This window comes from Xiphophorus hellerii, chromosome 13, assembly GCF_003331165.1.
Source record: "Xiphophorus hellerii strain 12219 chromosome 13, Xiphophorus_hellerii-4.1, whole genome shotgun sequence".
NCBI classification, from domain to species: Eukaryota; Metazoa; Chordata; class Actinopteri; order Cyprinodontiformes; family Poeciliidae; genus Xiphophorus; species Xiphophorus hellerii.
This window is the reverse complement of record NC_045684.1, coordinates 11903212-11917394: the sequence shown is the minus strand read 5'-3', so window position 1 is coordinate 11917394 and position 14183 is coordinate 11903212. Positions and strand designations below refer to the sequence as shown.

At 39.4% G+C, this 14183-nt stretch overlaps 1 protein-coding gene across 3 annotated transcripts in view; it reads right to left on the bottom strand.

Moving 5' to 3' along the window:
* Positions 1–8514: 8514 nt before the first annotated feature.
* Positions 8515–14183, bottom strand: part of chrna11 (cholinergic receptor, nicotinic, alpha 11) — a 32135-nt gene continuing 26466 nt past the window's right edge. For all 3 annotated transcript variants that reach the window (XM_032580768.1, XM_032580769.1, XM_032580770.1), the window contains one exon: positions 8515–13394. In XM_032580768.1, the coding sequence (XP_032436659.1) occupies positions 12672–13394 (723 nt within the window). In that variant the 3' untranslated portion in view covers positions 8515–12671. The remainder of the gene's footprint in view (positions 13395–14183) is intronic.

Genomic DNA, 14183 nt, shown 5'->3' with positions numbered 1-14183 from the left:
ACAGTCATTTGTTTTTCTCATCTGGAGAGATGCATGTTAGTAAATTAGAATCATCGGAAAAGCATTATTGTATCACTCAAAAGGTAAAACGTTTATGCCATGAATGTAATTTGTGTTCATTTTGACGATTACGACCTTCAGGTAATGAAACTCCAGCGTCAGGTTTCTCAGAAAACTTTGAATCAAAAAGCTTTACACTGGTAAAAAAAAAAAAAAAAGTATTTTAATGCACAATCGCTGGACTATGTTCATATTCTGTACAGTATTTGTGCTCAGTGCAGTGAATATTTTATCCATAAACATCTCAAGGCTGCAGTTATCCCTGTGTGGGGGACGCACCTTTTTTCCTTTCACTCAACTTTGTGTTTACATGTTTGTCCTTCATGTTTTAGATATTTCCCGCATCAAATGAATGCATCACCTAATCAGCATGTTATTAAGTGCCGCAGAAGCCTGACAATCACCCTTTTATTGAAGTCAGGTGTGTGAATTAAGGGAAACATTGCAAACGTGAAGCATTTTCTGAAATATATACTGTACCTCTCTGGAAGAAACTGAAGAGTCCACTGCAGTGAACCCCATTAGAAACCTGGTTATTCCACCAAATACTCATTTCTGAACTCTTCCTGAGTTAAAACATTAGTTTTGTTGTTTCTAAATCAATATGAACTTGTTTTCTTTGCATTATTTGAGGTCTGAAAGCTCTGAATCGCTTTGGTTATTTTGACCATTTCTCATTTTCTGCTAATAAATACCAAACTTTTGCTTATAATTTCAGAGACATGTTGTCAGTAGTTCATAGAATAGCCTAGGCTTAAATCCAATTGATGTGACCTTAAGCATTTACAAAAAAAAAAAAAAAAAAAAAAAACACCCAGAGTTGCTTAAAGTGGACCTATTATTCAAAATTCACATTTTGCATGTTTTTGTACATTTAGTTTGGTCTCAACTGCTTCTAAAAACAGCCCAGGCGCTTAAAAAAACACCCAACTAATTTTTTTATGTCTGAAAAATCTGCTGTTTCAAAATCCTCCCAATTATTAAGTCACAATCACTGGTCACTGTTCTGTTACCTAGCAACCCTAGCCGAGCCCAGCCCTGTTACCTAGCTGTTTTTACAGCTCTATGCGCTGTACAATGGCTACTGTCAAGAAAATCCGAGCTCATCCCACCTCCCCATGCTGGAGATTTTAGTTTAACAGTAATAATAAATAAAGTTATCTTTAAAATGAATCACTTAAGTGACATCTAGGCCCAACAGTAGACTTAAGTGTCAATAAAATAAATCTGGTTGTGTGTGTTGTTTTTGTCTCCAGCAAACTTTGCTTTAATTCTACTTTTTTCTATCTAATCATAAGAAATCATAGTCAGACAGAGAGAGTCATGAAACAGGAAAAGCAGGTTTCCTGGAAAAAGAGGAAGTTTCCAGCCTGCAGATTTATAAAAATAGCTGAGACTATTCCTTATTTTAAAGCATGAAAGTTAAAGAAGAAAATCTAAACATTTTGAGTAATTTGATAAGATTCAAAGTAAAATACTTATATTAATATTGGTTTACTTGTAATAATACTTACAGTTACATTTGTGAGAACGCTTACAAGAAAAACAAGTAACTGTAACTTTGGTATCAAATAATTAGAATCATGAATTATTCTTGGTTTCTTTTCAGAAAAACATCTGTAATAACTCACATTAAGATCATAATAAGAGTAATTAATAAGTTATGGTTATAAAATTATAAATGAATGATAAATCAGAGAAGCTAAAGAAAATAAATGTGATATAAATGTGATTTTGACATTGAACTTGAAATGGTGTAAAAGGTGTAACTGCAATTAAACATCACTGATATGTTGGAGGTAGATGGTAGGTGAAAGGTGAAAGGAAGGGAAAAAGGGGAACTAACAGGAGAGCAGAGATGATCAACGCCTTATTTAGAGAAAAGGTCGTGCAGGCAATGGACATAGGAGGTTGAGCAACCCTGACATTAGCACAGACATCAGGAAATGTCTGTAAGACAGTGATGGATATGAGATCATCTGTCTAAGCAGACAGCCAATGAAAACGCACCAAAAGGTGGATAAACCCTATAAAAGGTGGGTGCAAAAGAGGAACCTTTGGTTGGATCCTCCGGGCAGCTTCGAGCCAAGATCGAGATGGACAAAGAACTCTGCAGCTTTAGAAGAGCCGGGGCCACGGAGCCGAAGACTGTCCTGCCATGGGGACCAACCCGTCTGGCCCACAACCTGTGGCTTCGAATCGCACTTCTCTCATCGGCTGGGTTCAGACCCCAAAGACAAAGATGAAGACAAAGGCAAAGACAAAGAAGAAGAACTGGTGCCTTTTTTCCTGCCAGCACCAAGTCCTGTGTGACCTCACCATCCATGCGGAGAAGAAGCTCATCAGACCTACAGAGATCCCTGCCTTCGCTGATCAACATCTTCCTCCTGCTGCATCACCTTCTTCATCATCAAGCCAGGTCTGGGGTTCGAAACGCCAAACTCCGTCCGTCTCTCTCAAAGGTTCCCTTTTTTAGTTCTCAGTGTCAGCAGTAGGGAAAGATAGACTAGATGATTGATTTTACTTATTTGATTATTTCTGCTACTGAATTAAGCTGTACTGACCCTTGCAAAACTGCCTTACTAATAAAATATTTAGCATAAAGAAAATCTAAAAGATGTTGTGGACATTCAGTTAATGAGTCACCTTAAAGTTCTTTGATGGTTGTAAAATAGCTGTGATGTTTGATTCTGGAGAGGAAAAAGTTTAAAATGTTTTTAGGTTGCTGGTAGCCCAAATTTAAAACGTCATCCTTGGGACTCGCCCGAGTCACTAAAACCTACCTGGTTCAATAACAAATGCAAGTTGTAAAATAGAGAACGAGCGACCGTTAACGGGTGTGCTCTGTGAAACTAGTTGGCTGTAGGCTGCTCAGTCTGGCTAATTCACAGGGGGAAGAAGGGTGGGACACCTGGATGTAGGCCGTCAGATAACCAGGCGAATCGTTTCTCGAAACCAGCTTAAACAGAGTTTACTTCAGTTCTGGACAGGGTAAATCCCAGCAGATTTAGGAAACTCAATTAACCCGTTAGAAGGAGAGCTGGTAGCACATCTCCCCTCTCAGAAGAGGAAGTAGAGAGTGAGAGAGTAGAGAAAGAAGGGGGAGGGGGGGTGTTGCGCAACAACACTACTGAATAAGACAAATGTTTTGTTGTTGACTTACCATTCAGAAACCACTTGATGCATTCTTGTTGGTTGTGCAGGAGGCTCCATTTCTGCTTTTCAAAGATATACGGTTGCATAATTGCGCGTCCGATTGCAGCCATTTTCTCATGAGTGTAAATGTTGAGTTAGAGGTCTTGAGACCAGGAGAAGGTTATTTAGATTTCAAGTGACAAGAGGAACTAAAACAGCTCAAAATAGACAGAACTGAGCAAACTAAAATCTCATTATCCAAGATTGATTTTGTGAAAAAAAAAATAATTAATGAACATTTTATTTAACAAAATGTTGTAAACAAGCACCAAATATTTATAGAAATAAGAGACATTTACTTTGTCATATGGAGCCAGGTTGGTTTGAATAGCTTCTTTTTCACCTCATAAATGAATTCATCATTTGAAAACTACTTTTTTTTTTGATCTACTAAAGTTTATAAACATTTATTTATACCAAACAGCAAAAACAGAATAACTCTGTAAGGGAGTCACTACAGACTGATTGGCTGCAACGGGCCAGTGTCCCACTGGGTGAACACCTCATATCCACTTAATCCTGTGACCACAGCGGCCCGAGCAGGTTAAAGGACAGTCTGTAAAACCAGTGAATACAGTCAGGCAGGATTAATCAGGCCTAACGACACATCTGTAGGCATTAGGCTCGCAGGGAGAGGCGGGCATCAATCAACGTCTGGAGAATCTCCCACTCTCTGCTTCTCGTCAGCTCTATCGACCGGCGCTTTGGGCCTCTGGTAATTAAAAGGCATTGATCGAAACCTCAGCCGCAAGATTGTTGGTACACAAGCATGCAGCCGCAGCGCGCCGTAGCGGGACTTTTAGAGAGGGAACAGGTGTGCTAACACACCGGCTGGCTGCTTTAACATTGTACAATTAGTATTTTATGGATTGGTTGTACGCACGGTGTTTGAGTTTGCCAAAAGTTTGTCTTCCTACACTGGCTCTGGTTTGTAAAATGTGCAGTAATTAAATCTTTGAGAGCTGCAAGAGGCTGGTTAACCCCTGTAGTAAATAAGAGTAAGTTTGGGGGTAAAAAATAAGTAAAAAACACGCTTAAGTGTGTGCGTACGGCAAACCCGTAGGCTCATCTTCCCCACGGACACCCACAGCCTCCCTCTCCTTTTTTATTCCATCTGAGTGAACACAGTAAATCTAAGTGCTGCCAGATTGCTGGCGCTGCACATTTTTCCACCGTCGAGTTAGCTCATCAGGCAGGGAGCCTTGGCCAGCCTGAATGAGGACCGGTGCACTACTATAAATACACCGGTGACTCTTTACTCTTCCTGGCACACTGACTGAGTGACACAGTGAAGGCCGCGCATAAACTCCATTCCCCTCAATGGGCGTGTGGACGCACAGAGATATGTCTCTAATTTCTGTTTATTTCTGGAGTATATATTTCTCCCTCTGGGTGTGATAAAGTGCAGCGACCTTTAATTTGATGCCGGTGACTGAGTTATACTTGTCTGGGCGCACATCTCCGCTGCCACCATCCTCCCATAAATCTGATGAATTACCCAGGATGCCACTCTTTCCTCTATTAACCCTCCCTTCCTCTTCTGCCCTTCCCCAGTATTCCCCCCCACCTCTTTTCCTTCCTGAACTAGCGATCAATTAAGATCCTGTCCAGCTCCCACCGACACATAAGCACTTCCTGTCCCTCTCTTTTCCCCTCACTGTCATTTTTCTCCTCTTTTTGGGTGTCAGGATAGTCACAAGGCAGGAATGTAAGCACTGGAGACGTAGAAAAAAAGAGAATATTTTATTTTCTCTGTACAGATGTGAGTGTCAGCATGTGCTCAAAGGAGAGTAACCTTTAACAAACCCTCAGGCAGGAAGTTTACTTTCTCCCTGCTTGTGGAATTGAGTTAGAAGAAGAAGAGACAGAAAAGACAGCAGAAGAAGAGAGGCACTCTTCACTTTGAAGCGAGACGGAGACAGGAATGTAGCTAACGTAGTTGGCCTTTAAGGTAAGAGCCAGTGTTAATCCATCCATATTGTCCGTGAGATTGGGTAGAGAAGTTCAGATCTTTCTTTCAGCAGCGATGCAAGTTATCGATTAATTATTCATTTAAAGTTGATTAATCGACTAACAATTAATTGATAAGCGGCCATTTTCTTTACAACCTGAGTTTTCTCTTGTATCAAGAGGGCTGAATATCTTTCCATAACATGAAGGGCTAAATTTGCTGAATTAAAAAAAAAGATTATTAGATACTGACTGAATAAACTTTCTCAGATTAATAAACTCAGACATATTTATAAAATGTAACAAAATAGGAACCTCTAAGTTGCTAAACAGGAAAATAAAAGATAAAAAGAATATAATACGTGAAATACTTAATCCCCCATGTACGGTACTTTTGTGAAGTACCGTCTGTCACTGCTCTAGATTGAAGGAAAGTTAAAACTTCACTCCATAAAGTGCATTAACTCACCAGCCCTCAAAATCGACCGCGCTTCTTCCAATCGTTACAATTTTTCTGCGTTATTCGGCCCGTTTTCTGTCACTTCACCTGTTCCTTCATAGAAAATTAGTCATTTTCTAATGAGAAGTTGCTCTCCTACGCAGCTAGGTTGGATGAGCGCTATTACGGTGAAACTTAAGGAGTTTGTTGATTGTTTATAGTTTCAAAACAGAACCGCATAAACAGTGTTATAACGGAAACTTTTTGGACCATTTCTCTTTCCCGTTCTGCTGTAGCTCCGCCATCTTTAATCCTGTTAACAACGGCTCCGGTTAAGGATTACCATGCGCCCTCTGCTGGATGGCGTCCAAACTGCTACACTTTTAAGTCAATAATTCCCCAAAATATATTTTACAAATACTGGTTATAAGCAGTGGTGGAGAAAGTACTCAAAAAATGTACTTAAGTAAAAGTACAAATACACAGGCAAAAATGTACTCAAGTAAAAGTCAAAGTACCACATTAACATTTTACTTAAGTAAAAGTAAAAAAGTACTGGCTTTTAAAAATACTTAAGTATTAAAAGTAAAAGTACTTGCTGAATACATAACCTAATCGCTAATATCATTAAGTGTGCCGATAGTATTTAATTTGAATACATCATAAATGTGCCATTTTAATAAACAATGTCACAGATTAAACATGTTCTTATTGTGTTTATTCTCTGTAAGAGTTTAGACTTAGATATGTGATTCTATGCATCATAATTTCAGGGATGGAAACATCTTATTTCCTGTCCTAACGTAGCATGAACTTCATTAGTGACATTTATTTAGAAAGAAATCCAACTGAAAGGGGATGGAACGAAGGTGTGGGGGGGAAGACATGCAATCGAGGAGCCACGTAGCAGAGTTGTAGTCAAGACCACTGAACACGAGACCAAGACCAGCGCCCTGCGCTACATGACACAATAAAATGAAGTGCACCTATCAAAATTGGTTCTCAGATTGATCTGAAAGATCCACATTTCCATAAAAACACCTAGATATAAATACTTAGAGCTGAAATATATTTAACCAGTATCAATTACAACTCATTTCATTCTGTTTTGCTTTCATCGCTGTGCTACAATCCGCAGAGGTCGCCTGCCATCCCTATAAAAATAACGCCCTGGGCGGTTGCCCATATTGCCCATGTCGGAAACCACAACTGTCTGCACCATTAAACCATGAAACATAGCAATTAACTGTAATTGTTATGTTACAATTACAGTTGTAATTGTAACATTACAACAACACTATGAACACTGTCCAACGGCGCAACAAGCAGAAGGAGCACCATGACTGTTTTCATCCTCCCTCCCACTGCATGTTTGCCACCATGACAGGAGACAAAATCAATCAATGAGCATGCTCTGTGTTCATACGTTCAACTTTTACTTATTCGGCAATTAAATAAATGTGTGTGTGTGTGTATATATATATATATATATATATATATATATATATATATATATAGCTATATATAGCTATTGCAGTGTATACAAGAACAAAGAACGGCTCTCAGTGAGGCTTCAGTCCCATCAACCTTAGTAAAGATCCGTCCAGAAGAATCGGATCGTTCCTGAATCCACACAATAATTCAGCGCATGAGTGACAACTTTTTTTCATCGCAGATGCAACATGTGTCTCAGTACAGCTAGCTTTGCTAGCATCACGTCCACAGATCTTACCTTTCTTTAAGCTTTCCTTCCAAGTGACGCTAAAAGTTGGACAAAGTCCCACCGTCTGTGAAAGCGAAGCGCTGCTGGTTTTACATGTCGTCATATCTTATGATTTATGCAGCTATTATCAATTAGTTAGACATCTTCTCCCGCTCAGAGGAAACCACTGCGCATGTCTGGAGCTCTGCGTGCTAGTAAAGGGGGAGGCGATGGGTGACAACAGACACTAAGTCACGTTATTGCTTGGATTTTACGGCGCCACCTTAAAGTCCCTGAACTTCATATTTTAACGGACAAAAAGAGAGCAGTGCGACTTGGATGTAACGAGTAACGCGACACTTTTGTAGAAATGTAGTGAAGTAGAAAGTACAGATACTTACTGTAAAATGTAGTGGAGTAAAAGTAGAAAGTACCCATTATTAAATCTACTTAAGTAAAGTACAGATACATGAAAATTGTACTTAAGTACAGTAACGAAGTACTTGTACTTCGTTACTTCCCACCACTGGTTATAAGTAAAATAAAATAGCAGTGTAACAGGACACTTTAATTTTTAATATGGAAAAAAATTTTGTTCCACTGGCAGATTATTTCACTAGAACGTTTTCATCAATGTTAAGGAATTATTGACTTAAAACTAGTTAATATTTGTTGCTTGTAGCTTGTAAGTTAATTGTGTCCTTTTTGAAGTGTACAAAGATATTTGGACTAGACCAAAAATACTTGGTAAGATTATTGTGTTTTTGTAGTGCAGAAGTTCATTTCAGCTACTTTAATCTGGGATTAAATTAGGTTACACTTGGACCATGAATGGACCGATAAATTGAGAGTTTCCTTCACTTTAACAGATTGAAGTATAACTAATAATACTGCAGACTTGGCAGCTATATCCTTGGTATCTTGTCATGGACAAGACACCAAGATACACGATCCCACGCTCACAAGCTTGGCTTTGATCTGGGAACACGTATTTAGAAATACAATCTCCAGATAATCTTTCAAAGTCTCCCAACAAAATGCTTCAGGGGGACATGATTGTATCCAGGGATGGGTGATATGGACAAAGTTTTATCAGGATATTTGGTAGTACTATTGGGATAACGATAAACATGACAATACTATTTATTTATGGTTTTTGACGGGCAAAGCAATAAAAAAAAATCCTGAAAACACACCGCTCTTAAAAATCATAGCCATTTGTAATACATGTCTTCAGGACATAAGTCACAAATAAGTATGATATGCATTACTAAACTGCACACAGTATTTGCATTTACTCATATTTTCACTTGTATTCTTATTTATTGATCTCATTGGTGGAGAAAATGGTAAAAAATAGAAATTACCACAATATCAACAGCTTTGGGGGAGTTGAAACATCATTAATTGAAATTTATTGTGAAAAAAAGAACTAAAACTTTTTATAAGAAATTTAACACGATAAAGAAAAAACAGTACGATAAATGCCCCACAACTACTTGTAGCTTTTCTCCAGGTTCACAAAATGAATGTAGATTTAACTCGAAACTCCGAATATTCCTTCAACAACTCCTCAATCGTCTGGAGAAACCTTTTCTGCAACTTCTAGCTTAAACGTTCCCAGGAAAACTACAAAAATATTCATGGTTTACTTAAATAAATCAAAGTGGCAATAAATGTGGATATATATCGCTAGATCCAATGAAAACCCCAAACAGCAAATCTATCCAACACCAATAAACACAGCCCGTGAGGCTAAGCGCTGAGATTTATTTTCCTCCTGTCATAACATGATTAGAAGCTCATTAATAAGCCACACATTGCACTGGTCATGTTTTCCTATTAGGATGAATGGAGGCGCTCCTGTTTTATTCCCAATCAGTCCCACATACATCATCCAGCTGCTGTAAAAACTCTCCAGAGCTTCAGATGTAAATTAATCTGCAGCTGAAACGTTGAGGGACGTTTGCTGATACTGCAATACGCAGCATTTCTGTTCACTATTTAATGAAATCAAACTGGATTTGTTGATGTAACAAAAATATTTCTCATAATGCCAATCTGTAGTTTTAAAAGTTTTTCTTGTTTTGCTTTGTTTGCTTCTTCTGTAACAATTAGATTTTTGTATCTTTGCTGGCATTTTGAAGGTAGTTTATTTAGTGACTGGTACACTTTGGGAATAAAATATAAAAGAAATACAGGTCAGTTGTTTACTTCTTCTGAGATTGTTGTTTTATTTTAAGCGGAATCTCTTTTTTCTTATTGGAAACTGATATTCAGTAATCCTTAACATTAAAATCAAGTTAGTTTTTTGTGACACATCAACCCGAAGATATAGTCCTTATAAAACAAGAAGAAAAAACTCATTCCTCTTAATAAAAAAAAATCACTTGATTAGTTGCCATGACTGAAACACCAGGAGTAATTGCTGCTGCCCATTAACCTGAGAGGCATTAAGGAAATTATTAACGTTGTGAAATATTTAGGACAGCTGCCAATTTTCCCAGGAGGAGATAAACCAAAAAGCTTCATCACAAACTCTTCAGGCCTCAGCTAGCAAATTACATAATAACAGTATAAGCCAAGAGAAAAGCCTCTTCTCTATAAAAACATTGGTAGCATGACTTTGTGAACAAGACTACAGAAACAAGGTTGTTTTGACAGATGAGACCAAACAGGATAGCAGTAATGATCCTAAACACAGCAGCAAATCTTCCCCAGAATGAGTGAGAAAGAAAAGAGTTATGGTGCTGCAACGGACGAGCCAAAATCCAGACCTGGAGCTGATTGAAATGCTGCGCTGAGGCCTTGAGGGAGAAACAAATGTCTGCAAATCTTAATGTACTGAAGCAACTTTGTCGTGAAGAGAGGGTCAAAATTCCTCCACTACGATGTCAGAGACTGAAATAGAGCAGAAAATAGATTGTTTGTGATTTTGAATTTTTTTAAAACAATAACCTAGAATTTGTTGAAGTTAGATTTTAATGTTTTTAGAACTAGATAAAGAACAATAGGCAGATAGAAAAAAATGACGAGTAAATTCATGCCAGAAAACTCAGAAATTTTGAGATTAATGTCGTAAATTTTCTAGAAAAACGTGGAATTTTCTCAATGTTTCCTAGAATATTTCCAACTTTTCAAGGTCAGAAATGTCCAAGTTTTATATAAGAGCATTTCTGAGATTAATAATAAATTTTCTGATGTTTTTTCTAGCAAATTTTCAACTTTTGGACCTCAGAAAGTTCTGAAAAAAATTAAAGATTTTTGGTGGAAACTTACTTATCCCCTTTTTTCTATCTGCAATTACCCTAATCTGCTGTCATAGTATTATAATTAAACACAACAAAAACTTGAAATTTATCTTCTGTTTGTCGCTGTTGTTGCTATTATCTACCGTGTGTTGGGTGACGATGAGTTTGAATTTATTTATGATAAAAATTTAAGACTTGTGATTAACATGTCTTAAATGTTTGCAATATCCTTTAGCTGATTGTTATTAGAGGTTGTAAGGTCAACTTGTATTTTTAATTAATTTAAGACACTTTAAAGCCTTAATTTTAGCTACATGAATTTAAGACTTTTTAAAGTCTGTTTAGTTGCTTTGGTACCATAATAAATGAAAGACTAACCAACATTTTGACATGTAGTGACAGCACTTGGAAACATCTAATGCTTCAATTGTTGATTTTAATTTTTTCCTGCCTTGTTGGTGAAATGTGCTGTACAAATAAAATTTGATTGATTGATTAATTAAAGATGTTTTGGTCCTACAAAGTACTGACACATAGCTCTGATAACAAATCCAAAACTAGGGTCTCACTGAAATTCCTCTGAGTTAAGGTTGTAACTGGATAAAATGTGAAGTTCAAGATCTATGAATACCTTTACAAGCCACTGTAGTATAAATAAAAACTAGGATGAGATTGTCTAATAAATACACATTGTTGCCACATTAATATTTCTGAATTAAGCCCAGCTAAAATGATGTTTTTATTCAAATTGCCAGCAGAGAGACTTGCTATATTTTGTTGAAAATCCCTGTATGAAGGCTGTGGTGTTGATTTGCTCTCTTACATTCTCTAAATTTCATGAAAATATGTTGAAATTAAAACTGTCAAGAAGCAGCAAGCCAGTCAGAGGAAATTAACAGGACCCTGCTCCTCTACATTCAATGATCTCATCCTCTTCCTTCTGCCTCTGGTGTCCTTTTAGAGCCCTGACCTCCTGCCTGAGTTATTAAACCTTTAATATGAAATCCAATGAGTTTCGTTGGTCCGTTATGACCTGCCAGATGCAGTTAGGTAACCGGTGCATGAATTTTCATCGGTCTCCACAGTGGCACAGCGACGGGCCGCTGCCCTGGAACGAGCGGCTAATTCCAGTTTCCGGGTCGGGACGAGCGCCGCACACAGAGAGAGCCGCTGAGGAGCGTTCTGATTGGCAATCGTCTCACAGAGATAAGGTCTTGGAGATTCAAAGTGGCTCACAAGCAGAGATGGGAGTTCATCTTTGAGAAGCTTGTTAGTCTGAAGGATTATCCAAAGCCTTTCAATTTGACTGTCATTAGCCGAAAAGTGATTGAATAATAGATGAGTTCCTGTGCGATGCGACGCTCTTGATCTTCGGTCATCTTTTGTGCATCTGAGCATCAAGCAGCTTCTCAAAACTCTGCCTGTCTCAGGTTCCCAGAGGGACAGTGTCTGTCCTTCACGTCTGCTCTTTGTTTTGTGTCCTTGTAAAAGCCTCTTCTTCTCACATCACTTTGAGTGATGCAGTATTTTCTCCACCTGTGGGACTAAGAGGCTGTTTCCCCTATCTGAGGAAATGAAACAGTCACATATCCGTCTCTTTTATCTGTCGCTGCCTATCTGTCTGTCTCTTCTTCCTCTTTTATGCCAACAGTCTTCCCTGACATCAGACCGTCATTACCTCAGGTTGCATTGGCGTCCTTGTCAGACTCGTATTTCCCTTTAATTTTAAACAAAAGTCCTTTTCAAATCGGCCTCAAAAACCAATTTCACCTTGTCAAGAATCTGATAAAGCACCCTGCACTCTAATTTCATTTAAACTTCACCTTGTATTCCCTTCATCATCTGTTTTCTTCTTTTTGGGTTACAAAACAGAATGTATTGCAAAGAAAACCATTAGTTTCTTTCCATTCCCGCAGATCCTTGCAATCACAAATCACAGCGCATACAGTTTGCTGGAAATCGTGTTTCCTTGGATCAGAGCCCGTTCCGTTCTGCATCCCATACTTAATTTTCTCCCAAATGTTCCTTTGCATGTGTGTGTGTTTTTTTTTTCTTTCTGTTTACCCCTACCCCCTCAAACAAAATCCTTAGAAACAGCTTCCACAAAGTTTGGAGCCGACATGAGGATGGAGATGGTGCAGATGATGTTGAAGACGCTAAACGCCACCAGGCACAGGCGATCAATCACAGCGCCTGCAAATTTCCACTGGTCAGCCATGCTCTCGGTCTCGTCCTGCTCTCTGAAACGGTCTGCCATGTAGCGCACCTCCTCCAGGATGGCCTGCAGCTGCGGGTCGCCCATCACCGATGTTGAGCATCCTCCTGGTCCCCCTCCAAAACCTCCGCCACTAGAGACAGTGCTGGGACACCCCACTGTGTCCATGTTGGGAGTTGGAGGCGGAGGGGAGCTGCAGAACTGCGACGGCAGGTGAGGAGGCGGACTTCCTGCCACCCGTGGAGGTCCTACAGAGATGTTATTCCTCTGGACGGGCTCCGACAGAACCGAAGAGTCCTCGATGCTCGGGAAGCCCATGTAGAGAAGGTTCCCGTTGTTGTTGGCGCTGGTTTGCAGGTGAGGGTGTCCCGCGTGGAGCGGCCCCGTCTGGAGAGGCGTCAGGTTCTGCGGGTGCAGCGGGTGGAGGGTCGGGTCGGGAGGGTTGGGAATGCTGCCGCTCTGTGATCCTGAGGAGCAGCGGCGTAGGTGTGGGGCGCAGGGCGGTCGCTCCGGATCGTCGTTCTCCCCTGGCCGCTTCATCCTCAGGAACCAGGCGACCCACTGCAGCAAAACGAGACGCACCTGCAGGAGAAAAAAGAAACACTGAGATACAACTACCCTTCCAAAACTACTCATCCTCCTGAAAAAATATAATCAACGTGATCTATTATGCTTTCTTGAACAAGTTAGGATAAGTCTTTGGATTATAAAAAACATGTTCATTAAATTTTTTGGCACGAAATCATTCTTGGATAATCAGGTTTCAGTCTGCTTAGTTCTGCAGACTTCTTGTTATTTAAAATCCAAATAACATTGAGTTGCTGGCCACACCCCCTGCTCAATGCTTACACTCGCATGGGAAAATGGCTGCAAACAGATGTACAATTATACAAACACATCTTTCAAAAACTGAAAGATGTATGTATGAGCCTCCTGCACAAACAACAAGAATGCAGCGAGTCACTTGTCTCTTCTAGCCGCCATTAAGCAGCAATAAAACCAGCTGACCAAATGTGCTGGAGCTCCGCTTGGGTTGCTAGGTAATGGGGCTGGGCTTGACTGGGGTTGCTAGGCGACGGCACAGCGCCTATTGATTGTAACTGAACATTTGGGAGGTTCTAGTCAAAACATACCTTAAGATTTGTTCAACTATTAATTAAATTAAGGGGAGTGAACAAAAAATGTACGGCAGATTTTTATTCATACTGCATTACTTTGTGTTTTCCTAGCAAATGAAATGCAAAATGTGGTCTTTGTAAGGATTGGGTTTTTCTGTGTATTTATTTAGGTTTCTGTGTTCTGTTGAGTCTCTGTGTTGTCCTGTCAACCCCTTGATTGTTTACACCTGTCCCTTGTCTCCCTTGATTGCCT